The sequence below is a fragment of the Anas platyrhynchos genome, chromosome 4 (assembly GCF_047663525.1).
Source record: "Anas platyrhynchos isolate ZD024472 breed Pekin duck chromosome 4, IASCAAS_PekinDuck_T2T, whole genome shotgun sequence".
NCBI lineage: Eukaryota > Metazoa > Chordata > Aves > Anseriformes > Anatidae > Anas > Anas platyrhynchos.
In genome coordinates this window covers 1,628,591-1,656,446 of record NC_092590.1, presented here as the reverse complement: position 1 = coordinate 1,656,446, position 27,856 = coordinate 1,628,591, and the positions used below count along the sequence as shown (strand labels likewise).

The following is a 27,856-nucleotide window of genomic DNA, read 5'->3' as shown; positions in this document are numbered from 1 at the left end:
AGAGGGTTAACTCCGGCAGGGTGTCAGGTGGCTGCTGCTTACAGAAACAAGGTGGATACTGATTAAGGAGGTATTGGGGAGGCATTGGGGAGGCAAGGACAATCCCCAGACATGGACTGTATATCTCGAAACAAGACACTGGAACTCATGATAAGGAAGCGGCAGACGGACAGAGAAACAAATGGAAGGACTATAAATCTCAAAATTGGGCATTGGAATTCATTATAAAGATACAACAAACGGAAGAATTGGCAACAACCAGCTCTCGCAATTAAGAAACGTGCCAATTCAGCAGATTCCTGACCAAAGGTGAAAAGTACACTGTGAGGAAGACTCGGGGTCTTCCTCCCAAAGACCCCTGCCCACGTCCCAAAGACCCCTGCCCACAATTCTTGGGAGGCTCTACGCAGGTGCAAGGTGCCAAAAGGCTAATTAGCATGAGAAGCGAGGGAAGGCGGGGATAGGTAATGCATATGTATAGGCGCTTGTAGAATATTGATAGATTGATTGTATAAATTCAAGACTGCTTTCCGCTTTGGGTATGCACGATAGGTGGAGAGATCCCCCGTGCATCCAGCGCTGCAATAAAGAATATACCACTTAAAGGAATTTCGGCTTCGATCTTTGAATCAATACTTTATTATTTTTTTTTTTTTTTATAAAGGCGGGAGGAGTTGTGGAGATGTGGGTAGTGCTTAGGTCCAGCAGGAAACTTGTGCATGTCAGTGGGACGCTAGAGACTGAGGAGGGGATGAATTTTTAACGCAGCCTGTCCACAGAGATATCACACCATTTGGGGACAGCCCAGTGGCCTCCATTTGACCAAAGTGCCTGGAACTTGCAGAAAAGCGAGAGGGGCACACCTCCAGCAAGCCGCGGGGCAACCGCCTTACGGCTTACAAAATTAAATCAATCAATCCAGAAGAATAAGTTACAGCTCGTGTCTCAAACTCTGCAGCCTGCGCGTCTTCAGGGCTGCTCCCAGCTACTTTCTGAGGGACCCTTTGCAACCTCAGTTCCTAAAGCCCTGTCAGGGAGCCCCAGCGGCCGCCCCGCGCATGCGTCACAGCCTCGCCCCTCCCCTCCCCGCACTGTGGCAACGGCTCCTGCGCATTCAGCGGGGGCGTGCGCAGTGTGCGCAGTGTGCGCAGTGTGCGTAGCGCGCTGCGTGCGCGGCGTTCCTCGGGCGCGGCCGGTGCCCCGCCTGGAGCTGTTTGTTTGTGCCGCTGCGGCGGCGCGGCGCGGCACGGGAGCGGAGCGGAGCGGAGCGGAGCCCGGCCGGGCTCGGCGCTGCTGCGGTCGCCATGTTGAGGCGCAGCAAGGCCGAGGTGGAGCGCTGTGTCGCCTCCGTGCAGGCCTCTGCGGCTTCTCGGAGAGAGGTGAGCGAGGCCTCGCCGCTTCCCTTGGCCGGCGGGGGGGGAGGCGGGGGGGTCCCGGTGGGGGTCCCGGTGGGGTCCCGGTGGGGTCCCGGTGGGGTCCCGGGTGGGGTGGGGGGCTAGGGGGGTGGCCGGCGTCGTGAGGGGAGGGTTGGGGCTGCCCCTGCCCCTGCCCCGCGGCGCCTCACGGACAGGAGGGGTTTTATAGCAGGGCTTTCCTCGGGGCCGGAGCGAGGGAGAGGTACTTTCCTTCACAAACGAAGCACCGCGCCGCCTTCAAGTTTCAGTGTCCTTTCCGTGCGGCGCCGTGGAGGTTTCTGGCCGGCCGCTCGCTGAAGCGACAGCGCCGAGCGAGGGGGGCTGGGGGCGCACAGCTCCGCTCCCTGTCAGCCAGCGGGCCCGGGGGTGACAAACGCCACCCGTGCCCATTTTAGCTGGGAAACGCTCAGCCGCCTGATGCGATTCAGCGGGCCCTAATCCTGAAAGATCCCGGCCTGCCGCTCGGAGTTGCTTTGAAGCGGCGTGAATGTGCCCGAGCTAAGCGTGATCCGGTAGGGACTGCGTGCAGGGGCTGTGCCTTTGGTTGGTGCCTTTCCCAGCAGCAGCAGCAGCAGCAAAGCTGTCCTGTGACTTTGTGGGTTCGACTTGGGCACTGTTTGGGCTAGACAGCGTCAAGTGCATCGCCGCCAGGTGCACAGATACGTTCCCACAGTGTTGATACTCCCCGGTGGCCTCGACACAAAATACTTCCTCTCCTCTTCTTGTGCTCAAGGCCACCGGACGCGTTTAGTTTTGACTTTCGAGCGATGCTTACAGCTGACTGTGTAGCACAGTCCACCGAGGGAATAGTTACTGGTTTCCTTGTTGTGTTGATTTCGGAGGGAAGGGTCTGCCAAGGCTGCAAGCGTTTCTTTTGAGGTTGCTTTTCATCCCTGTCCGCAAGGTGTCAAGCGTGAGTCCGCTCTGGCGTGTCAGTGATACCTGAAAAGATGGACCGAAAACGCGGAGGCCTGTTTTCATTTAAATTCGCTTAAAGTTTTACATAGATCACTTGGGGGTGGGGGAGGGGTGGGGAGTAGCAATTTGAGTGTATTTCGAATGCAGACCGTTGATTCATGTTTTGCGTCGTTGGGCCTAACTACCTCCAGTAGTTTGGAGTTCACAGACAAAACCTGCTTTTTGATCCGATGTTGGGAGCTCGGATTTTAAATACATATTTAAAAATAGCTTCTACCTTGAAGTTTTTGCTTGTGACTTTGTAGTTCTCTAGCTCTTTCCTTTGACTCATTTCCTCCTGCCCGTGCTTCTCCCATCTTGCCCTCTTGCTTGCTCAGTTTTCTGTTTTGCTTTTTCTCGCTTTCGTTTCCTTGTTTTATTCCTCCTTAAATACCTTTCGTCTTTCATCCCCAGAACAAGTGTGTTCAAGCTATCTCAGACTGATGACATCAGAAATAAATTACTGTATTGATGCATTTTGTATATAAACTGAGAGTAGGTGGGATTTCTTAGGTGGGAAGAAAACATTTTACCTATCTTGAAACAGTTGTGAGTGATATGTACTAGACCAGGACTAAGTACCATCTTTTTTGTTTACTCTGTCAGATTTTAGGGGTTCTTTTTGCAACATTGTTACATTGGGGGAAAAAAACAGGCTGTACTTTAAATGTAGCAGACTCTCTTCTTCTACTTCTTCTACACTCTTCAGTAAGAAGTGGTTGTGAAATGTCACAAGTATTAAGGCTTGTTGCTTGCTTCACCAGTAACCTCAATTTCACGTTTGTAGCCTTGGCCAGTTACAGGAAAAGCATTGTTTTCCAAATCCCACATCTTTCAAAAACAAAACTTTGGTTATGAGGAGCGGACTGGAGCTGATAACTAGTTATCAAATTCAGTCTCTCAAAAAGTATCCCCATAATTTCTGAAGGCATAGGAGATCGGTATCTGCTCACGTATACCTTCCCTTCGTTCCTAAAAGTCTTCCAAATATTCAGTAGGAGGTATAATGACTTAAAACAGGTAAAATAAACTGAATTCCTTACATGCTACAAGAATGCTTTTGCATAATGCTACATCCCTCAAGGCAGGGCACAATCGTTTCCAAATTCAGAAATGGATAGCAATATACAAATGGCTTGTCATCAGAGAGAAAAACTCTCCAGTCTTGACTGGGTATTAAGTGAACCTGAAGTATGACTCTCGTTGTTCTTTTCTTTAAACTTTCTGCACAAAAGCAGGAAAGTTCTGATCAGTGGTACCATGACTTTTTCTGGGTGGTCAGTTTTGTGCCTGCAGGGACTAAGTGAGAATAGAGATAATCGTGGTTGCCAGTTGTAAGGGCCGAGTGAAGCAGGAAGCAGAAAGTGGGAATGACCCGCTTAGAGTAGTTGCCATGTGGAACAAAGATAAAATGCTGTGTTCAGGATAAACGAGGAACATTCCAGTAATGCTTTGTTACCACGAGCAAATCTGCTGAAGGTGGAAAGCCTTATATCCAAGTAACTATAGTACTTGTGATAACTAAGAATGAGGTTTTACCTGTGTTTTTTGAACAAAACCTCTTATTTTGGAAAGAATGTAACTGTGCTATTGGTCGATGTTCTTGAACATCACGATGTTCATGATGATCTTGTTCTTTGGGACTTGAAAGTAAACGCTGTGCTTTTTTTTTAAGGGAGGTGATGTAACTAACCATGATGGAACAGGTGGACGGTCAATTTATGGAGATGCATTTGAAGAAGAGAGCTTTGAAGTGAAGCACACGGGTCCTGGATTGCTGTCGATGGCAAATAGGGGTCGGGCTACGAATAACTCTCAGTTCTTCACAACACTCAAAACAGTAGAAGCCTTGGACTTTAAACACGTGGTGTTTGGTTTTGTGACAGATGGAACGGATGTTGTGAAAAAGCTCGAATCCTTTGGTTCTCCCAACGGGTTAGTAAGTGGAAGAGTTGTCATTACAGACTGTGGGCAAATAGAGAATTCTGGCTTTTGAGTATACAGATGTTCTAGCAGTATAAATCAGTATTTAGATGTTATTGATTAATTATTTCCACTTCCTTAAAAAGGACACTTCTGATGTATAAATGTAAAATTGCAGCTTATGGTTGTTTTTTATGTGTTCTAATTGATTTTTTTTGCATGTTAAATAAGTTCAGACACTGGCATATTTTGGGTGTATTTGTGTTATGACATATTTGTATGGAATGTCAAATTTTACAAATTAAATCTTAGTCTTGTCAAAATAACTATTGTCTTCACTTTGGCTTGCTGAAGAGCAATTTGCATCGCGTTGTGTACTTATTTTGAACATGCTAATTGATGTTGATGGTCAGTAGACTGAAGGCCTTTGAAATGTCATTCTTCCTCTGATGAGCAGTGAGGAAGCTGAGGCAGCTGGGCAGGTGCTGGTCAGGTGGATGCTGTTTTGTGCTGTCTGCAGGCTCTTGGGCACTTGAGGACTTTGAAAGGTAAAGAGCAGTTCTTATGTGCAGTCTGCCACAGGATTTAGTTCATACTTGCTCGGGAGATTACCTTCCAGACCCACGTTGTTTTTGTACATGGTATGTTAAAGTGGCTGGCAACTTTTCGTGACAACCATCTCCTGGAGTGTTATCTGGGAAGCTGTGGTGCAGAGGGGGAACGTGCATGGGTAAGTTCTTTTTAACTTCTCTCTTACAGCTCGGCGCCAGGACTATCAGTATTTTTTTCAGAACAGCCGACTTGCTGTTCATATATGCAGTTAGAGATGACTATAGACATCACATGTTTCTGTCACGCGCTATATCTTCATATCATGCTTTACTTCTGAGGCTAGCGAGAGCAACCCTTCCCTCAGCCTCTCCAGGGAACGCTGCTTACACAAGCATTACCCTGCACGCCCCTAGCGCACAGATTCGACCCGTGCCTGCGTTACACGGAGCTGTAACCCAACAGCGAGCCTCTCCCCTGCTCGTCCCCGTTTCAGCTCCACAGCACGGGACGAGGCCCCGCCGTTGTTCCCGTTAACCCCCTCCGCCCGCCCCGGTCCCTCAGCGCAGCGGCCGCCTCGATTTCACGTTGGTAGCCTTGGCCAGTTACTGGAAAAGCATTGTTTTCCAAATCCCACATCTTTCAGAAACAAAACTTTGGGTATGAGGAGCGGACTGGAGCTGATAACTAGTTATCAAATTCAGTCTCTCAAAAAGTATCAGAAGGGTCTTCCTATGCAATTACTTTGAAAGTGTTGTACATCTAAAATGTGCTTGTTGTGTGTTTTCCGTTCAGAAATCGTTGAAAGGAATCCAGTTCGCTAAGCTGTATTTTGAAGTAAAGGAGTATGAACTTGCTAAAAGGTAATACGCGTTGCTGTATTCTGCTATTCTGTTCTCTAAAGTACTTTAGAAAAGCTAAGTGAATATGAAGTAGACTGGAGAAATCAAGATCACTATCATGCTGCTTTACAGTAGCAGTAGATGTGGGTATCAAGTGCTGTTTAAATCTTTATAAAACAGCAACTTAGATAATAATTATTAACTAATAATTAGTTAGGCTTTTATTCCATTGTATTATGAAGTAATTACAGTTACAGTTTCTTTCTCTTTTTTTTTTTTTTTTTAGTAAATACCAATACTTGGTGGCAAATAAGTAGCGTCTGTACATGTAAAAATAATGTTGTTCTGTACTTTAAGGTCCAGACCAGGTATCTGGAACCAACCATGACTGCATTTCCTGTATCACATGTTAAATTCCTGCCCTGCTTCCGTGGACACTGGGGGGGGGCGGGGGAGGACAGAGGGACTCGTATTATTGAGGAATATTGATCCTTTTTTTCCTGCTCCATAGGTATATATCTACATACCTCAGTGTGCAAAAGAGAGATGCGAGAGCACACAGATTTCTTGGACAAATTTATGAAGCTGAGGACAACATAGAAGAAGCTTTTGGATGTTACAGGGTAAGTACTCCACCGACCTCCGATGTCCTGCTTTAATCCATTGTAAAGGGACTTTTAAAATCATTCTGTTCTGGACTTTTCTTAAATGCATAGAAGAAAACATGTTTGTGGAAAAAGTGTAATATGTATGCTTTCTGTTGCCAAAGGTGTATATGACGTACTGCAGAGGGGATTCTTCATTTGATGTGTTTTGCTTCATCAGTATTTTTTTTTAAGATGATTCTTTTGTGACCTAGACTGGGTCTTTGTGCTAGCTGCTACTAAATTCTTTCCATATCTTACATTGCCCTTTGGATTAGGGAATTTGACAGCAGTGACAGATTCTTAGCAAGGGCTCAGGTGACAGCAGTAATCTAGTTGCTACTGGAAGACTAGACCTAGGGTGTTTTCTAGTTGTTCGTATTTATTGCTTTTTTGGGGGGTTTTGTTTGGGGGGGTGTGAGATGGGGCAGGGCGAACATAATTGACATTTATTTGTATGATTGCCCAATGAAAAATTCACCATCAGAATGCCTTTGTTCAGGTTTTGGGGAGGGAGAGGATGTGCTCAAAAGTTTTGCTGCCAATACATCCCAGCTTGTCGTAGGGTGTGACTTAATTATATATTTCTTCAAAAATGTCTATATGGAGTTAGACTAAAGGTACGTAAGAGTCCAGCTGCCTGCGTATAGCTGGTGGTGGGGGCAGAGTAGCTGGCTTCTGCGTTTTTTCCCTTGGAAATTCTTTCTTTTCTGAATTTTTGCTCTTTTGAGTTGCAGCAGATGTATCTGGGTGCTGTAGACTAGTGATGCATTTAGCAACTGAGGTCTTTCTTAACTCATTCAAAAAGTATTTACTAATAGATCTGTCTAATTTGAATACCTGTGTCTTTTCAATGACTGTTATAATTTTCTTTCCCATTCTGTGTGGATTGCAAGATCAGGTTACCTTTTTTTTCCTGCCTTTTTTTCCAGTGTGCGTGCATGGGGAAAACTAGCGTTCTGTGGAGTTGAACCCAATGCAGAAAGATCTAGTACTGAAGATAGCGGAGTTACTGTGCAATAATGCCGTCACTGATGAAAGAGCAAAATACTGGGTTGAAAAATCCGCTAAGTTGTTTCCTGGAAGCCCTGCTGTTTACAAGTTGAAGGTAAATGCCAATTTCCAACCTCTGTTCTGTGACGTTCAGAAGCTTCTAGCGTCTGACTGGAGGAGCACTTTTCCCGTGTCATCTTCTGTAAAACTTCCTGGCTAAATTATTTTAGAATCTTGAGTATTAAATCTAATGGAATTAATATTCTTTAGATGTAATTCTTCTAGAATGTATTCTATTTTTCTAGATTTCCTATTCTTCTATTTAAAGAAATGTTAATTTCTCTGCCATTTGACACTTCGGTCTAGCTTTCAAGAAAACTGCAACTGCAGGCTTTCGTACACTTGTCAAGGTTTCAGGGTTGACAGTCTTCAAAAATGCAGGAAAATCATGTTAGTAGTCACATCCAAGAAGTTAAGACTAGGTAGGCAGTTCTCTATTTATTGTGTGACTGGCAGGAAGGTATCAGGCCTGAGAACTCAGACTTCCTTGCCCTCTATGCTGCTTGTTTGTTTTCTAAATTTGGATTAAATAGAGCAGAAAGTAAGGAATGCTCTAACTCTCGATTGCTGCGTAAAAGCCTTCAGTCGCACAGTCTGACTTTTGCACAGGTATTAGTTTTGTGTAACACAGCAGCAATGACACTTAGTCTTAAGATGTTTGTTTTAGACAGGCTATTCTGTGGCAGGGTATGCTGCCTTTGAACCAAATGGTTTCACAAGCTGAACATGCCATCCATAAGAGACAAATTCTGATTTTTTTTCCCTATTTTAAATGTTTGAGTGTTTCATTAAGCTTCGTAATAACTGGAAGCTTTTCAGCTTTAATAGTTTAAGTAATGTAGTTTGTGTGGTGGAGGCAAGAGTTGTCTGTTAATGTAGTTGTTGAAAAGGCCCACATGCAAGATGAAATATTAATGCGTTGCCTTCATGTTCAATAGGAGCAGTTGCTGGATTGTAAAGCACCATCGCTAGCGGAACTTCATAAATATGGTGTTGGTAAGAGGCGTTACTCTCTGAAACTCAGCATAAACATGACTGTCTGTACCAGAGGTTCTTCTAGAAATACTTCGTATTGCAGTAAGAGACAGATAGCAACACTGAACAGCTAGTATGGCCCTAATCACTCCAAAAGAGGAGTGAATATGTAAGGAGTTTCAATTTATGCTGTAACATGTTGCTGAGAAGCAGTATTGTTATGCTTGGTTCTTAAGAATCTGTCACATACTTCCCTACTTCTATCCTTTCTGTGTTCTCTAGTCTGTTCTGATCCATTTTCATTTGCTGCTGCCTGTTTAGCTCTTTGTGTTTGGACATCGGTAAGCGTCAATGGGAAGGCAGGTCTGTCTTCCTATGTGACCTATGAATATAGGCTCCGAATATGTTTCTAACCACCTAAGAATGAATTCAGCTCTGTAATAATGGCAGTGTCGGACTAATACTGGTTTGGAACAATGGGCAGTAATGTTTGTGTTATCGTCATTTGTGCCAAAGATGTACACTTGGGTCTTCAAGACAGAACAAGGGAGGACCAGGAATGACAAAAAGGAATTTGCATTGGGGCTATATGGGTGCTCACGCTCATTGCTAATGTAGTCGGTTAGGTAGGACTAAATATTCGAGCAAGAGGCGTATCTATTAGTATTTTTAGAGTCGAGTGTGAGGCAGCCTTTATCAGAAATGAAAGTGCTCAGGTTCCCTAAATGGTGGACTGGCTTCTCTTTATTCTAAACTAAATTCTTAACAGAGAAACTGTGACTATTGTACATCAATTCTCATTGTATACAACTAAATTCCTCTTAATTTACTCAGTAGCAATTTGTTAAATTGCAGTTCTGAAGTGTTTCACTCAACGGGAAATAGGAGAGGTCCGGGTCTATTCAGCAGTTAATCACTTTCCTGAAGCCATAACAAAAAGGAAACTTTGGCTACCTCATGTTTCAGTCCGTGCATAGATTGATTCAAACAAGTTATGGAACAAAACTTTGAGCATTTCTCCGTAATTCTTTAGGAGATTACTTTTTCATTTCAATATGTCTTGCTTTATGCTGGTCGCTGTAAACGCTTAAAATACACTTTCACTGTTTTGGATAAGCAGTCTTTATTTATTTAAGACTATATTTTTAATGTAAAGTGTGTTCTTTTTCTCCACAGATAACACCTTACCATCCCATTTGGGTAAAAGTCAGAGTAATAGCGAACTGCAAGTCGCCCGTCAGAATCTCCAGGTAGGAACTGTAATGGCCTCAGACATTTTGTAATGATCAGTAATGTTACAAAGATTCTCACTTTTGACAGAGAATTCAGAAATTACTAACTATATCACTGTCATCATCCACCTCTTCCCCTAAATTAGTTCACTGACTTGGTAATGACATGGGTAGTGGTTAGATCAGATATTTGCTCTGCTGAAGGGAGTTTGAACACAGTGCTATTATTCCAAGAGTTGTGTCTTGTGATGCGGTGTTGGCATGGAGAGAAACACCTGCAAGCACTGCTTTTCCTGACAGCACCTGAAACTATGCTCTTCACTCTGGGCATTCAAGAGCACTTGCCCTCTTGACTTGATCTTCTGTGAAGACCATCCCTTCTGCCTTTACTTTTCTGCTGCTGGTGACTCCCAATAGTTTATCCACCAGCAGGCTTGGGCCACTAACTAAAGAGCTCCCAAACCTGCATTGGTTTTATTCTGTAACAGCTTCTGTGCTTCTGCTAGATTTCCTGCTGGGACTGTCTTTTGCACCATCCAAGATGAAAAGAATTGTGCGTATCTTTTTTCTCACCACTTTCCTAGAGGTGCTTTCCACTAACTGAAGAAACAATACAGCAATCTAGTGTTTAGGGCACTGGACTCTTTTGTCTTACAGATAATAGCATTATCCAAAACTTCTGGAAACAAAATCCTACTTTTAATTGTCTATGCTGTTACTTGAACAGCCATGCAGAGTTGAATTCTGCATTTTGGAAGGCCAAGCAGTCCTGCCGCAAATCCAATTGAATGTAGATGGCCATTAGGATACTTCTAATTAGTCAGCTATTGTGTAACACTATAATTAAAAACAAAACCTAAGCATATCTGCAGAGGAAAGAATTCTAGTTCACTATAAATCGGTAATTTCATGTGTTTCGAAGGCGTTTCAACATTTTTTTTCCTTGGTATAGAGGGAGCGTTCAGCACAGGAGAAATATGCACTGGAACTTGAGAGACGAGAACGTGCTCTAGTTGAGCGAGAAGAATTGCTTCACAGATGTGAAGCAGCTTTCGCTGCAATAAAAGATGCTGATGAAGACGTTTAGGCAGTACTTGGAACTATGAAAAAAGTACAATAACTTACTTAGTGATTCTTATTGCTCCCCATACATTTTAACTTGCTTGTAGTTTTCTTAAGCCATCATATGTTTGCTGGATATAATGCTTATTTCTTTAAAGTGTTTGAAACCCCCAAATGAAAGATTTAGCATCAAAAGTGCCAAACTGTTGTTAGTGAGTTTGGTGTGGTTTCCAGTTCAGAATGGTGCAATGAATTGTGGGATGTGTAGGTACAGATTACTGTTGAAATTTGGGAAAACTAGATTAAAATGAAGCAGTTAACCACTGGGTTAGAGAGGTCAGTAAGACTGGTGCTTCCAGTATTTGCAGGTCTTCGGAACAGACTAGACAAACATTTGGCAGGAATGAAGTGATGCACTTTATTATGATACAGATGGTACCCGATTTGATAATGGAATTGGATGGTTTAGACATCTTGGCACCACCTACAACAGCCCTGTGGTCTGTGAAATTATTGCCAAATCCCTGAAGAACTGTGAAATTATTGTCAAAACCCCAAATATGCAAGCCTTATAAAGCATTGTGTAATGTGGTTTGGAGAAATTGAGAATATTAATTCTTTTTTTTTTCCTCTCAAAACCTTTCACTTATAATTCTGCTGTCCCTGACTGTTTTGAAAGTTTATGGTCAATTTCAAGCCACCTTGCTCCTGTTCCATCCCAAGCTGGGCAAGCTTTTCCTAGGCTTGGTTAACTCTAAAGGTTTGGCCTTTTCAATGGAAGTAATTGAGCACTCCGTTTGGAGCCTATCTGTAGCATTTTCTTTGTTGATGAGATCATTTCTATATTTACCGCTTAAGTCCTTTTTGCAGCATGATAACAGTCTGAGAGTGAGGCTTAAGAAAATGTAGTGGATGGTTGAATTCCTAGTGCAGAAGACAACACTTCTGAACAAAAAGCTATTTTCACATAGAAGATTCTCACGGTTTCTGAGAAATGGAATGTTATTTTCTGAAAACATTTGTTTTATACTCGGCTTCAAAGCCTCAGTGTTGTTTTTTTTTTTCCAGAATCTGCTGGAAAATATTTAATTATATTTCAAATTTCCAGTGAAGGGGAAAAAAGACATATTCCTTGGTTTCTTTTTCAAGGCACGTAGGTTTTTGACTGTTACAAGTAATTGTCGCTTCAATTTTCCTTTGTTGCAGTTTCTTTTGTCTGTTTTTGCTTATATTTTAATGGTATGTACTGGTATTAAATTATATTGTGGACTAATAATAATAACAAATATTAAAAGATTACTATCTTGAGTTTCACAATTATTTTTTTCCAATTCGATGAAATGTAGCACGTATTGGATACATTCCTGGACATTGCAGGACAGATGTTTAAGTACAGGTGAACTAAAGCGTCTTAACTATCAGCAGTGAATAGTTAGAATATTTGAAAGATTCAAAAAAGGGAGAATTGGGCATATTTGTGGTTAAAATGGATGCTAAAAAAAAAAAAAGAGCTAAGTGTAAACAAAAGCTTTGACATTTGTTTTCATTCACAATTCTTTCCCACACCTGACTTAACTGAGGAATGTATAAGAGGATCAATGAGAAGATCTAGGTATTTTCTGGAAAAAAAAAAAAAGATCCATAGGCTGTACACCATGGCTCCCATTTTCTTTATATTTCTTCTTAATATGTGGTGTGGATGTTGCTTTCTTCACTACTGGTGGTATGTGCAGATTGGACCATGAAGAATTACAAATTTGATCTTTGAAAGTTTGTCCTATTTTTTAACACTGAAATGGAACTTAGTTGAGAATTATTTCTAAAAAGACTCTCTTGTTAATCACGTTTTAAAATTTGATATTTCTCTAGCAGCATGAGACAAAAATGAGCCAACTGAGAGAAACCTTGAGAAAAATGACTGATGAAAATAACGAACTGAGGTCATTGCTTAACTCTCTGAGGGAAAATAACGAATTGCTAAAAACCCAGGCAAGATTAATTATTTCCTGTTACTAGCTTTACGAGTTACAGTCAAGTAGTCAAGCAGTACAGTCAAGTTTATAAGTAGCTTTGCAAGTTACAGTCAACAATTTTAAATGTTTGAACAAGTTGTTTGCAAAATTGCTGATTTTGTTTCTTTAAGACAAGAATTGTGTGAATGGTTGTAAATACTTTCTGCTTCGTTTTCTAGTACATGAAATTTAGTCTCTCAGAGCTTTTGCAGTATTAAAGACTTTAGAGTTAGTTATTTTTGAAAGTGTTAATTAAAGGAGTATTTTCTCTGTTCTTAAAGGCACGCTGAGACAGTGGTTCACAAGAATACAAAGTTAAAGTTTTCTTCTCACTTGACTTAAATCTGACCTAAATGCTGACAAGCAATTGCTGCCTAAACTCTTTTGACCGTTGCTCCTTCAGTGAATTGCAGTTCTGATGCTCTTGAGTATGATTAAAATCATCTGCTTCCTAGTCTCAGTAAAATCTTTCTCTTTCTCTTTTGTGCAAACTGAAGTATTCATAGAGGACTTACATGATGATCAGGATGCTTGTTGTATCCATAGAGTATGCTACTTATATTTAAATGGCGGTTATAGTTTGCCCCATATTCTTTTCTCACAGTCGCAAGTGATATATGAGCAGTATCAGTAGTTAGAATTCTGAGTGAAGAGAAGAACAGTTGTCTGAAGGTAGATACAAGAAAACTTGTGAAGGTTTTAGAGAGATGTTCGTGTAGTTTGTCTTCAGGAACGTCTGGATACCTTTCACAGAGCTTTTCTGTACAGTTGTAGCAGAGGGACAGAATGACAATTTCACGAAATCTTTATTCTTCCAACAATGCTAGTTACACAGTTAAAATTTAGCATAAGTAGATTGTATGAAATAAAGCAAAGGAGTGTATTAAATGTATTAAAATGAGGATCATGCACAGATCATTAAATATTTTCTTTCTCCTATGATCCATTTAGTTAGAATTATAAAATAGAGTGATTTTGTATGTGAAAATCTCTTCCCAAGGCTTTCATAAACATTTGTTTAAGCACAAAATAAAGCATGTGCGTATTACTAATGTACTCGTATATTTTAGTCTATTGGTATTGTGGTTTAGAAAATCATAGACTTGAAAACTGAAATAACTGATGTTGTGGATGTGTTACAGTTACTACGGATTTCAAAAGTTTACGACCCCTTAACTATTCTTATGGACTGGATCTCAGACCAACACCTTAGCAAAATAGAAATACAAGAAGAGAGAGAGGGCAGTGAGAAACCTCAGTGTGCTAAAGAAAACTACACTCTAGAAAATTGTATGAAGGTAAAGGCATTTGAATTTGTTTAGGTTGAAATGTTAAGATTCTTTGTATTATTTCTGAGTGTAACAGGTCTGCCTGTTTTACACACGCTTTGAATACATGAATTAAAAGAAAACAGCAGTTAATCCTTCAGTATTAATTCCAACAGTGAGATGTAATAGATAATTTTTCATACAGATATTTATACAGATCATTTTTAAGGAAATGTGTAGTGTGCAGTCTGACCTTGAGATTCCACCTGTCTTTCTATTTTAAGTCACTTTTCTCAGCTGATAATTTATCTCGTGTTTTATCTGTAATACTGTATGTAATTCCTTTTTCCTAAGGAGATACACACGTCTAATTTAAAGTATTTTAGTGCTGATACTAGGTATTAAAAGTTCAAGTTATGTCTTATAAAAGATGATACCGTGCTATACTTGTAACGCTTTTTTGGGATACCGAGGCTTGGAAATCAGTGAAGCGTTCAGGAAATCTGCTTTTTCTGTTTGTTTGTTTGTTTAATTATTATTCTATCTAAAATTTGTAGCCCTTGGTATTAGACTTCAGAGCTTGAGCTCACACAATGTCTTTCCACTTTTTGTGTAAACCTGTGTAAAATGTAAATTCAGTATATAATTCTGTTACCTGTACCAGATCTGCCCAGTGAGTATTTGTACATGTAGTCTGTTAAACTCCAGGAATACGTTGATTTTAGTTTGGTTTAGTTTTGCTTAGTTTGCTTTTTACTTGTGGTTAGCTTGTACTGTAAGTTCGTATACTGCACGTAACTTTGCCATTCTGTATTTTTACAGCTTTTGCCTATGGTCACTGGACAGCTCCAGTGGATGCCATTTGTGGATCCTAAACTACATATGTCTGTGATTCAATTTATCTACTGGTCTCTAAGGCAGATAGACACTGGTAGTCAGGTAAATTCCCAAGAGATATTTTGTATTATAAATGAGTATGAAAAGTAGATATTTTCAGGGAGTATATATAAAAGAAACTTTGCTGTCTTTGCAAAGCATAAATGCCTACCACAGATACATAGCAAATGAAAAACTAATTCTCACCAAATTAACTTTCTCACATTCGTTGTAATATTTTGCACCGTGTCTGTAAACATATTTTTGCACACATATGTGATCTTTGTTGCAGTAGTGTGTAGCATCTCAGAAATGGTATTTTCCATATGTGCTTACAAAACTTGTGAACTAGGAAAAGAAATATATTTTTGTTCGCTTTATGCATGAGATTTGTTGAAATTGATGGCAACGTGTGGCAAAGTAGCAACGGTATTTTGATTTCTTTGTTCTCTACTCAGTGTCTAACTGAATAGAACTAAGCTGGTGGTTCCAGTGCTAATGAGAACGTATTTTAAATGAGCTTGTTATTAAGTTTGATTCTGAAGTAATATTTCTGCACCGGTTTTTGAAAAGTCCAATACATCTTACCTGTACAGTATTCTTAAGGGTCATGTTTAGACCTTAGTTCTGTAAACGCTTTTGTAGGACCTAGCTTCAGGCATCTTCACAAAAGAGGGTAGTGTAGTAGGCAGCACTGATTAAAGCTGAGTCTGAACTGACTTTATTCTGGAACCAGAGGCAAATTAAATAATGTCAGCATATCAGGGGCCCTGACTACCTTGTTTCTTTGTGAAGTGTGTGTTGACTAGGCCCTGTGCTAATGTTGTTCAACTGCTTGTGGAACGCAAAGTAGTATCCCATGTACAGACTATATTGCAATACACGGTCACGACATCTGCTATTTAATATTTAATCCTTAGGGGAACATACGTACTTAGCAGACATGATTTTCATGTATTTTAATGTTTACGCTAAATGTGCACGTTGTTTGAAACAGGATGCAAGCATGACAGCAACAATGGAGAGACTTGCAGAAGTTATTCTCAAAGGCGCAGTACAAAAGGGAAGCATGCAAAAATGGACTAAAAAGTCTACACGGAGTAAACCAAAAGCTGCACATTTCTTTAAAAGCTCCTCTATGCCTTTGAGGTTTCTGTCAACTTTAGTTGTGCTTAGAACAGCAAAACGAAGTAAGTTCTGGTTTTTATTATGTCTTTTTTAAATTATCTTTTTCTTTTTCTTTTTTTTTTTTTTTAAATCTTATTTTCAGGTATGTGCCCGGACAAAAAAACAAATGTACAAAATGCAGCAGTTCAATGATACTGTAGCATCTGTAATGCTTTAGTAGTAAAGGATGTTTTATTTGAATTTTACCACCTGATGAAGCATAATATAGGGAAGCAAGTATGAACCTTGCTATTATTCATGTCATAATTTGTGTGGTCATTTTAATATGCTTTATTTATGTCAGTGAGATCAACGTATTTTGTGACAAAGGGGAAAAGAGATGTTGGTAATTCTCTCAAGCAATCACCGTAGCAGTGATTTGTTTGTCAAGATCTGCACTGCATATAATGGTACAGCTAATTGCTCCTCAGTAAACTGAAATCAGTAGCAAATTCAGAACAGTTCTAGAATTTCATTGCTTTGTCAAAGTTTAATGTAAAGCTCATACTCTATCTAGCTCTTACCTCTCTGCTGTCTCCCCTTTTCTCCTACCAAGTCTGTCACTGCAAGTGGCTACCCGTAAACATTATCAGCATTGAAGAATGCTACCATATGCTGATGCAGTATAGTAATGTATTTTGTTAACAGGCAAAAGCAAACGAGGTCGTACTTGTCTGGAGATATCGCAGTTCTTAGTGACTTTTGCTTCAGTTCATGAGAGTTACTCCACTTGTGCAATTTCCAGGATGCCGTAGTATCTCTTCTCAGCAGCAGTTTCTTTAAAAACAAACAGGGCCTGAAAAGACAAAAAACGTTTTCTTTGAAGTGATGACAAAAATACTGACCTGTGCAGTATTTATACTGGTAGTACTTAGAATAAGTAGGATTTAAACATTCTGGAAGACCACCCTGTCACCATTAATAAACAAATACAGTATTTCAGCTGTTGGAGGGAAGAATCAGTGTATTTTCAATTTCAGTATCATATAGTTTCAGTCAGAATATTTTGGTGAAGCATGATTACCCTGAAATTGAAACTCACATTTCTAGAAATGTTTGATGAAAATGATGCAAATGAATTACAATACAAAAAAAGTACTTATTGCAGAGATTAACTATAAGCAGATGAAAGCTGTTGATCAGAATGAATCAGTTTAGCTTCTCATGGTCGGTTTTTACTGCGAGCCTATAGAACATGGAAAAAAATTACCTGTTAAATTTATGTTGAAACTTACCGTGTATGAATTTTCATCACTGACCACATGTCTAATGATCTAGCGATGACAAAGCAGCACATTCAGTTTAAACATATATATCCTGTTCCCTTCAAGATGCTAATATCCAGCAGATGGCACTGTAATTAAACTTTTGCTATGTGATAAATTTTCCCCTTACTCTTAATTTTCTGTGCTCCAGATGATCAATGCTATTCCAAGATATTGAGGAAGATTTGACATCATGAAATTAAGAAAACTGAATTGATTCACTTAATCTAAATTCTCTGAATAATTTAGTGTTCTCCAAAATGGATGCATATATAACGTGGATGCATATATAACGTGGATGCATATATAACGTGGATGCATATATAACTTAAACTACAGCTTTTTATGGAAAGGAATGTGAATAGTTGCTGTCATGACAGTAATTGCAGTTATTCAGATGAATGAGCCTTTTACTCCTTTATTAGAGGCTTCCCAGGTGTTGAAACCAATATAGTCCCAAACTATGCAGCTTGTGATTTCTTTTCTCTCTTAAGGAAGCGATTAGAAAGGTGTTATATTTGCAAATATATTTTGCTCAATTTGTGAGTTGTAACTTGTCTTTTTTTCCACTCACAACAATTTTTGTAAGGAATAAAAATAGGCAGAAGATGCATTTAAACAAATAAGTAAATTAATATTTTCAGCCATTTAATTTTTTTTTTTTTATAATTAGTATATATCTGCAACAGTAACTCTTAGGATAAATATTCATGTATTTGTGATCATCTAATGGAACTGTGATTACATAATTTTTATTCCCTGTTTTCTGTTATCTTTCAGTGAATTACCTGACTCAGGCATTTCGTTCCCTTTGCGTGGACTTGAAGACAGATGAAGGAAAGATCTTATTTTTGCAATACCGATGTGTGCCTATCATACTAAGCCACTTAACTATATCCAAAAAAGTCTCCTTTTTATTGCACTTAATGCATTAGTTGAGATGGCCATGAACAACGATAAAAGTGAGTAATTGAAAAAAATACATACAAAGTTATGATGAAAGTAGGTGAGGTAAGCATAAATACCAAATCAAAAATAACGTGCTGCTTCTCTATAAATAACCTGATCTAGCATTAGCATTCATTTGTGTCATTTAAATTCATTAGAGATATAAAGTATGTTTCTGAATTGTCCGTCTCTTCTCACTGTCAGCATCCAAGCTTTACATCTTGTCCTGGTTGCTTTCTTAGTGGTGTGATTTTTTTTTGATGTTTAGTTTAGCTTTTCTGTTTATTCCACTGGTTTACCTTGCTGATGTTTTGCCAATGAGTAATTTTCTTTTGAAGTAAGGCTGTGCCAGGGCAGCCATTTCATGAAATCCTGTTAGCAGGTGGAGATAAAATAAATAAATAAATAAATAAACTTTTATCTTTTTTTACCCCCCTAATGTGAACAGCTCACCCCTAGCCATTTTTCACTTTAAAGTAATTGGAAATGGCACATCTGTAAGGGATGGTTATGTTTCAATGAGTTGTACTGTGGTGTGGTCCTATAAAAGGGTTAATAGTCTCCTTCACAGTGGTTTTCCAGGTGACACAGGCAAAGAATCAGTTGATAACAATCTGGATGAACACACAAGTAGTGAGCCATTCCAGTGTCATGTGGAACAATCCTTGTTAATTTTCTTAAAATAAAAAGTATTCATTGTTTTTTGGAACAGAAAAGGGAAGGAGAAGGGACTGCTGCTATTTGTGAAATGTATATTGTTGGCTTGGGGTATTTTGTTACCATGTACTATAGGGGCAAAAACAGAAAGCGTGTTTGACTTGGGATGGAACAACGTTGAGTTAGAAGGCATTTTGTAGTGAGATAAGTGGCAGAAAGATTTACCTGATGTTGTTTTCATCCTTTCAGACCGTGTGGTTAGTTTATCTATTTGTTTTTTTTCCACTAAAGTATTTCTAATCATCATAATTTTGATCGGTATAGTAACTGGGAAAGAAAAACCTAAGCAGGGTTGATGGTATCTGACATTACTTTGAAGAAAAATTCCACTAACAGTACATGTTCTGTTATCTAGTAGTAGTCATTTCGATCTGCTGGATGCCTAGATTTGGAAGAATAATGGAGATAAATTGTGACAAGTTCACATTTTGCCATGTTGCTTGTAACCTTGTTGCATGTCAAATGTAACCGTTCAGGTATTGGTACCATCTGTTTCCTATCTATAGGTAGTATCTTAATGACAAATTAGAATTAATAGTCTTATTGCTGTTCATCTTTACTGGCACGCAGCTTTTCATGTACCCCATCCCTGTTTGGTTCAGGTGTTTCACATCCAGAATCCTGTCAGTCTGTCTTGTTATAAAGGTAGTTCCTGGCCTCCAAGGTGTAGGTTTTTGTTCTGGTCTTTTCTGATCTTTGTAAACTTCTGTTCAGTCCAACTTAGTTCTGTGACATAAGGAATCCTGTTCTATTTTTAACCTTTTTTATTGCTTTTTTTTGTGTGTGTATGTTTGTGATGGTCATTTAAGAATGATGGTGGCCTCCCGTACATCCTGTGTCATAGCTGCGTGAAGGTCTTGCACATCTAGGAAGCTGAAGAACAATTGATACCATCCTGAGGTCAACATGTACTGGGTGATGGGCTGGACCTGTCCTTGGGCTCTCTTAACTCGTGGTCACCCACGAAGGCATCCACACTCGAGGGGCCTTGCACTGACTGTTACCTCGCCTGCCCTCCGTTGTGCTATAACCACTGGCTCTTAGCAGGCCCAGCTGTTGACGACGAGAATCAGTTAAACTCAGCAAATGGTTCCAATCTTGCCAGTGACTGTGTAAGAGACAGCAGCTCATCAGCAAGCTGTTCAGTGTAGTTACTGGTTCTTTTTCTGTGGTCCTTATGTAACTTTTCCACGAGCTAACTCTCCATCACTCTGTTGGGTTGGTCCGCTCTCCTGGCAGATCCACATGCAATTAGAAACGAGGCAAAACCGTAATGGTTAATTTGTTAAAACATGAACTTCAAGCTGGTGTTCCTGACAGTCTTCATTTTCTGAGGTGACAGAGCTTTAGCTATAAAACAGAAATTTCTGAATGACAATAGCTGGTGAGACTTGATGCTGTGAGTGACTGATCACTTTGAGGGTAAATTTCAGATGAGTTCTGTCAACAGTGATAAATTGCTCATTGTTCATTACAGTCTACCAATGAAGTTAAGTTAATGTAACTACCAAATGCTGCAATTTTTTATGGCTCCTATGGGAGGCTTTTGCAGATTATTTAAAATTGTGTCAAATCCTGACCGGATAGATTCCAAGTTAGTTTTTCTACAGTAGTTAATAAAAACAAAATCTGTGCAGAGATGATGCAGAAAAATATGTAAAAATACACAGTTTTTATTCTTCTAGTTCATCAGATAGACAGGCATTTAAATTATATGCTTATTTTGTACATTTGTGATGATTTAAAATCTATTCTGCAAAAGCTTATTTGAAATGAATATATAAAATGAATAGATAAACAATGTAGGAAAAATCTCTTTAAATGCATGTCTTTATCAGTTTGCTTTCATGTGATTGAACTTTGTGAAACTTGAGGTATTATTTCCACTTTGGCTCTTCTGCTTTATGGTAAAATTCCCTCAGCGTATTTTTTATATTGTTTTATAAACCTCACAGTTAAAACATTTTACAGTGTATCTGTATGTATATGTGTGTGTATATATATTAATAAAGTTTTTTTAAGATACCTTAAGACCGGTATTTTTAATAATAAAATAATACAGTATTATTGAGACCAGTAAGAACAAGCCAGCAAAGAAATGGCCAAGTAAGCAGAATATGGTATTTGTTTACACCTACAAAAAGGAATTTAAGGCATTTTTAGATATTTAAGGATATTTATAGGAATAAATTGTAGGACCTCCTTCTTCTACAGTAAAAGTAGAATAATATTACAATAACTATTAATTTAATGGCATATTCGAAGTAACTATATCCTGGGGCATACCAAGTGTGTTTATACGCTAAGGGCAGAGTGCAGTGAATAGTGACTTGTTTTGTTGGATTCCTAACAAATGTGTTCAGTTCTGTGACCTATTAAATCGGTACTTATGTTCTTTATGGTGTTGCTCTAAATCAGTCTGTACTATTAGAATCAAGAGTGAAATAACACAAGGGAACAGATTTTACTTTATTCTGAATTGACTAAGTTTTGGGGAGCAGGATAAATAGAAAAGATTATACTATATGGCCATGTTTAAAAATTATCCAGCATTTTACAGGAATTGTTTTGATATTCAGGTGTTCTTATCCAACTCTGACCTCTCAATTACGATTCTGCCTGTCTTGAAACGGTACGGTGACAGTTTTGATAATGAAAAGCTGTCTAGTCATCAGTGTCTACATGTACTATTTCCGTACGTCATTTTGCAGCAGCTTAAAATATTTCCTTGTCAGTTTTTTTAGCATAGCTTAGTGTTCTCCTCATGTCATCATAAGAAAAGGAGCATTGAATAAACATGTTGAAGATGAGATTTTTTTATCTGAGTTTAAAATTGCTCAGTGTCCTGTTTTCCTTTGTTCTCAAGGGAATAGGCCTTGTTTTAATACCACAAGTGCTGGTAATATCAGAATTCTTAGGAACTTGGGTGAGTTTTGTTCGCGGTTTTACCTGATTTTTGCATCACATGCCTAGAATATACCCAGTTAGTACATTGTTCTCATGGTTGCACAGCATGAGGCGCATATAAAACCCTCAAAAGCTATAAATCAATGATTTAGTTTTCCATGAGCCAAGTGCTGTGATTAAACTTTTTAACTATTTTCTTTTACAGTTTACTTAAAGGTTTTCCTGGAGGACTGCAGTAATGAACGCTTTTTCCATACTTTGGCTGCATTGCTTCAGAATCGCGAGCTAGACATTTCGATTTTGGAAAGGATTTGTTTTATATTACAGAAACTCTCCGAAATAAAGTAATCCTTTACTACCGTTTTTCTGTTAATTGCCATTAGATCACTGAACTTGGGGACCTTTCTCTTTTTTTAAAAGCGCATCTCTGTTTTGACGTTCATTTGCTCCAATACAAATAATGCTGGACTTTCATTGTTAGCAATTATGTTTAAAATGTTTGTCACAGATATGTAAGATGAATCTCTCAATTTGCCTATATATCTGTGTAGTTCAGAATATGAACTAAAAAATAACTAGCCTAAAGAACATATATTCCTCATTTATTTAGATGACGAGAATGCTTAGAAGAAAACCCTTCTTTTCTTCCCCCGACCTTCGGTTTTACTGAGTTACTTGGTAAAAATGTCCTCTGAAAATTGTTTTGTATGTGACTTAAATTTCAGTTTTGTCAATTTTCATCTCTATCAAAACAAACAAACAAAACAAACAAAAAAACAACACACGGTTTAAAGTCTTGAGCCATTTAAGACTTTGGGGGAATGTTAACCTTTACAGAATAGGTTTCTGTTGCTTACTGGTTACTAATTTATTATAACAAAGAGCTTCAGCATGTCAGTGGTAGAATGCTGCTGAGTTCCGTTGATGTGCATTATTTAATGGGATTGTTTCATTTATAAAAGCAGGTATTTACACTAAACTGTTGCTTACATTAGAGTTAGTTATTTACAAAACTGAGGGTTTTGTTTGATTTTTCTTAGGAACAAAATTGAACTCTGGGGGAAAAAAAAAAAAACAACAACAACAAAAAACTTCCTGTAAAATACTCTAATTTAAATCATATTTTTCATTGGAAATAAACTAAAGGTGTACTCAGAAATCCAGATTTTTTAATTTGTTTAATTAAAAGACAACCTCACAGGTGGTGCCATAAATCTTAAGAAATGAACCTTGAAATATTCTTTAATTTTTTTATCCTTGGTTTTGTAGTAGTTCATTACTGTATTTGCCTCGATGTTATTGTGGATTTTCTGTACACATCCTGTTTCTGAAATCTTGCTTCTCACTGGGGAAATCTTTTTACAGGTTTTCCTTGATCTTCCACTGTACTACATGTAAATACCATTTAGTCAAGAGAAAGCATAGTTCTTGATGTGAGGAATGTTTTAACAATTCCAATTCGTGTCCATAAATTCGTGTCCATAAAGAATAATTCTGTTTGAATCCTGTCTGCCTCTGGGCCCTGCACTGGCAATTTAGTTCTTGAACCACAGATGCAGTGTGTCCCAGTCTCCCCCTCATTCCAGTCAATTTATCACGTCTTCAGAAAACACTCCTTAAATTTATGAACCTGTTTGCTTTTGTTATTCCTGACTTCTAGTTCTAACAGTTACAGGTTTTTTTTCTGTCTTCTTCGAGATTGATTTAACACTGCTATAGATGTTATGTAGATGACTGTAAATAGCTGGGAAAGAATGTTTTAATTGCTCATGAGTCGTCAACCTGTTTGGGAGTTTCAGAACAACTGATAATAACTGGTGACTGCTGGTGACTGTTATGAGATCCTTGGTATCTGGCCAGGGGGGCCAAGAGATTAAGAGGAAGAAAAAAGAAGCTGAAGGACGGTTGGGAGACAAGACCTGGGGAGAGTGTACAGAGAGTGTTCCATAAACTTGGAATAGTGCCGAGTAAGTACAAAGGGTGAGAGGAAGACTACGAGCCTTCAGCATGAAAGACCCCTAGAGACCCCCAGAGGAGACTGATGCGCATGCTCCAGTAGGAGGAACTGGACCCCGGAAGCTAATTATAATAATCTATTTTTTTAGAAGTAGTAATGAATATGTATTAGTCTAGGTGCATAAAAATCAGCTGCTTGATGTAACTGGTGTGCGTCCTGGTGGAGCGGAGACTCCCGGTGCACCCAGCGCTGTTTGCTTACCTCTATTCCTTTATATTCTTTTAATAAATCCTATTTTTTTATTTAATCCTAATTTGAATCCTGAGCCATTTATAACAATTTGGGGGCTCGTCCGGGATGGTTATAGTTCCTGAATTCTGATTTAATCTAGGAGAGGCGCCCCACCATTTGGTGGCTCCTGTTTGAGTCAGATCGGGACTAATGCCATCCTGAACCTGAATAAAGGTAAGCAAAGAATTTGATTTTTTTTGAGCTCCCTTGTTGCCGGCTGTTTTTTGCCCGTAATTCTGCGCGCGAAGATCCGGACGAAGACGACAGAGTCGTTTGGATACCGTTCGGTTGGATTCCGGTGCCCGGAATCGAACCGGATGAAGACGACAGACGTTTGGATACCGTCTGGTTCGATCCCAGACGAAGACAGCAGAGACGCTGGTGGATACCGTCCGATTGGAGTCTGGACGAAGACGACTGATTCGTAAGATACCGTCCGGTTGGGTAAGGGTACGGTTGCCAGTTTTTGTGTGTGAGAGTGTAACTGAGACTTCTAAAGTCAGCGTGGTGGTCTTTTTGTTTTCTCACTGGTTCTAATCTCCTGTCGGGGGGGCTGGACTGGTGAGAAGAGGGATACGTGGGTGGGTGATAGGTCCTAAACCCCCTGCAAGACACTCTCACTGGGCAACCAAGGGCTGTGGGAATTGCCACTAGTAAAATTCCCGGATGGGTCAGATAAAATCGAAGACCAAGGACCAGAAAGGGAGCAAATTACTAGATATATGACCAAAAAGTCCAATATGAATAATGATTAGAAATTGGAACAATAGGGGCCCCAGAAAATTAAAGAGTAAATTAAAAATGATCCAGTATTTTATGACAGAATGACCAAAAGAACCCTTAAGACCCCCTGTATTTTGATCCACGGAGGACGGGGTCTGTCAGGCTTTGAACACTAATAGTAGAATACCCGTGGATCCAGAAAAGAGCAAGCTGAAACATTGGAATTAGAAATTAGAGAGCAATTGATTAAGAATGAATATGTGCTCCATTTGTGCCTGTGCTGCGCTTATACCACCAGATAACAGGAGCCTCTCGGACCCCGAGAACCAGATCAAAAACAACCTCATGGTTCAGACTTTAACCAAGGGGTCTAAGATAAGGAGGAGTGTTCACAAAGGGACAGGTTATGTGTGTGTATAGGAATGTTTATGTATATGTAACTTTTTACTAAAGCAACGTTAGGCCTGCACAACTTTGGGGGGGACTACCCGCCCCGTGCTGCACGGCACTGAGTAAACATACCTACTTTACAATCCTACTGATTGTGGAGTCAGCTTTCTGAGAGTCATTTTGGTGAGCCAGGCAGGAGACACTCTGCTCGGCTGCGGGATCAGCTGCAGCGTGGACGCCCCTAGGTGCACCCTGAGCGTTTTTGCTCGGAGGGGACTCCACTCTCAGCTGCTCACCGCAGGAGCAAAGAAACTCCTGAAACTGCAGACAAACGGTATGTTTTCGGCTGCTGGAGGGATACTAACTGGAGTGTTAATAATTGTATGTGTTTTTATGTATGTATTTTGTGTTGAAAGTATTTGTGTAAATGTAAGGGTTTGAAACAAAGTGTTACAAGTCACTTCACGAAGAACACAGTCAGAGACAATACTTGTTTGGTTGGTTATCATTCTAAATTATATTCCTGTGGTATGAATGAGATGTGCTGGAGGCCTCCGTGTGCGATGGTGCTGTGTGAGTGAGACGCAGCGTTGCTGCAAAGCGAGTGCAGAGTTCCGATCCGTTGTTCCGTACTCTCCGCAAGGGGAGTGGGCAGAGACGAACGAAGTGCTTGACAGACTGAAAAGAAGTGCTGTTTTATCCAAGTTTTGAGTGGTGGTGCCTAATATATGGGCCCGGTGTATCTTGTGTATCTTGTGTATCCTATTTTTGCTCTTAAATGTTTTGACTGTGACAAGAAAAAGGCAGGAGCATGACATGACATGCTTCCTGCAACATATGAGGCCCGCACAGGCCGAGACCTGGACTCGCTGAGACCTGAACAGGCCGAGACCAGAGCAGTGCTGGGAGAGCCGAGACACTACGGAGGGACTACCGCTGGACGGAGAGAGCCCTGAGAGACGCTGCGGAGCCACGGACGGCTCTGAGAGACACAGAATAGACCTGACAGAAGCTGCAAAACGCGGGGAAATTGAAGTAATTGCAGAACATCCGAGATCGAGTTGCTACGGGAGACCAGAGGCGTCAGTGGACACCGGTAGCTGACCCTCACCGTGAGGCGAGTCGGCACAGAGCAGAGGGGCGGACATCAGGACCCTGCAGCCTGTCTGACATAACCATGGAGGCAGCGGCAGCAGCGGCTGTGCTGCTTCACTCTGGCATTCTTTTTATAAAAGGTTTATCTTGCAATGCAAAAAAGACTATTCGTCCCCAGATCGGTGTTATAACTATTACTAATGACGACTTAGCTCTATTGCAGGGCAGGAGTGCAGAGACGCAGATCACACTGCCAAATGACCACCGGCAGGCTCTTTCACAAACCTAAGGTTGCAGCTGGCACTGCCTGCAGCCGTATAGCAGACGTTCCACTCTCTTTCCTAACTAGTAATCATGTGTCTCATCCATTTGTGGTGAATGGTCAGTGGCAAAAAGAAAAGGGGGGAGGCAAAGACAGAAACGGTACCAGGAGGATGCCACTGACACTAACAGCATGGGTAATAGGAGTAGTATAAGTGACACAGGTGACGGTGCGGGGTGCTGGGTGCTCTGCCTGCTGCTCGCCTTCGCCTGACTGTGCACTGCTGCCAACGGTGCTAGAGTAAAATGTGAAGACTGCTCAGATGGCAGTGATGAGAGTGCTTGTGTGAAGAAGATATGTGAAAAAGATGTGTGCTGAATCTGATTTTGTGTGCAACAGTGGTCAGTGTGTGCTAAACAGATGGCAGTGTGATGGGGATCCGGATTGTGAAGATGGGTCTGACAAAAGTGCTGAGCTGTGTCATATGAGAACAGTGTCATGGAAATGTGATGGTGAAAGAGACTATGACAGTGGAGAGGATGAAGAGAATTGTGGCAATGTGACTTGTAGTGCAGCAGAGTTCACATGCAGTAGTGGACAATTGTCCTGGTTTCAGTTAGCACAGAATTAATTTTCTTCCTAGTAGCTGGTGGAATGCTGTGTTTTGGCTTAGGATGAGAAGAGTGTTGATAACACCCCGATGCTTTAATTGTTGCAGAGCAGTGCTTATACTAAGCCAAGGACATCTCAGCCTTTTGCTCTGTCCTGCCAACGGGCAGGCTGGGGGTGCAGTAAGAGCTGGGAGGGGACAGACCCAGGACAGGTGACCCAAACTAGCCAAAGGGGTATTCCATACCATCTGACGTCATGCTAAACAATATATAGGGGTGGCTAGCCGGGGGGAGGGGGCCGGACTGCTCGGGGTTAGGCTGGGCATCGGTCAGCGAGTGGTGAGCAATTGCATTGTGCATCACTTGTTTGTACATACTATTATTACTTTCCTATTATCACCATTGTATTATTATTGTTATTATTTTTATTATTATTTTGTTATTATTATTTTCCTGTCTTATTAAACTGTCTTTATCTCAACTCACGGGCTTCACTTTCCATTTCTCTCCCCCGTCCCAGAGAGGGAGGGGGGAGGGTGAGCGAACGGCTGCGTGGTGTTTAGCTGCCGGCCGGGTTAAACCACGACAGCCTTTTTGGCGCCCAACGTGGGGCCCGAAAGGTTGAGATAACGGCAGATCTGACCAGAGTGTGTTAAACTAAAATTGGTGTAAGGATTAGACCTGCTTAATAGTCACTTGTCATGATGCTGATTGC

General features: G+C 40.3%; 1 protein-coding gene and 1 long non-coding RNA gene across 2 annotated transcripts; both read left to right on the top strand.

Annotated features, from left to right (window-relative positions):
• Window positions 1-1,110: 1,110 nt before the first annotated feature.
• On the top strand, window positions 1,111-4,621 carry LOC113841756 (peptidyl-prolyl cis-trans isomerase-like). Its single transcript, XM_072036805.1, has 2 exons — window positions 1,111-1,379; window positions 4,048-4,621. Exons 1-2 carry the CDS (start codon window positions 1,305-1,307, stop codon window positions 4,366-4,368), a joined length of 396 nt encoding a protein of 131 aa, XP_071892906.1. The 5' UTR covers window positions 1,111-1,304; the 3' UTR covers window positions 4,369-4,621.
• Window positions 4,622-12,482: 7,861 nt separating this feature from the next.
• On the top strand, window positions 12,483-20,936 carry LOC140002382 (uncharacterized). Its single transcript, XR_011808753.1, has 2 exons — window positions 12,483-15,998; window positions 18,021-20,936. It is a non-coding gene; the product is annotated as an uncharacterized lncRNA (long non-coding RNA).
• The last annotated feature ends 6,920 nt before the right edge of the window (window positions 20,937-27,856 follow it).

What these genes read in the sequence shown, in the direction of transcription:
- LOC113841756 (XM_072036805.1), top strand. Translation starts at nt 1,305, where the DNA reads ATGTTGAGGCGCAGCAAGGCCGAGGTGGAGCGCTGTGTCGCCTCCGTG. An exon ending in CTGCGGCTTCTCGGAGAGAG is followed by an intron (nt 1,380 to 4,047) that starts GTGAGCGAGGCC and finishes TTTTTTTTTAAG; the next exon opens with GGAGGTGATGTAACTAACCA.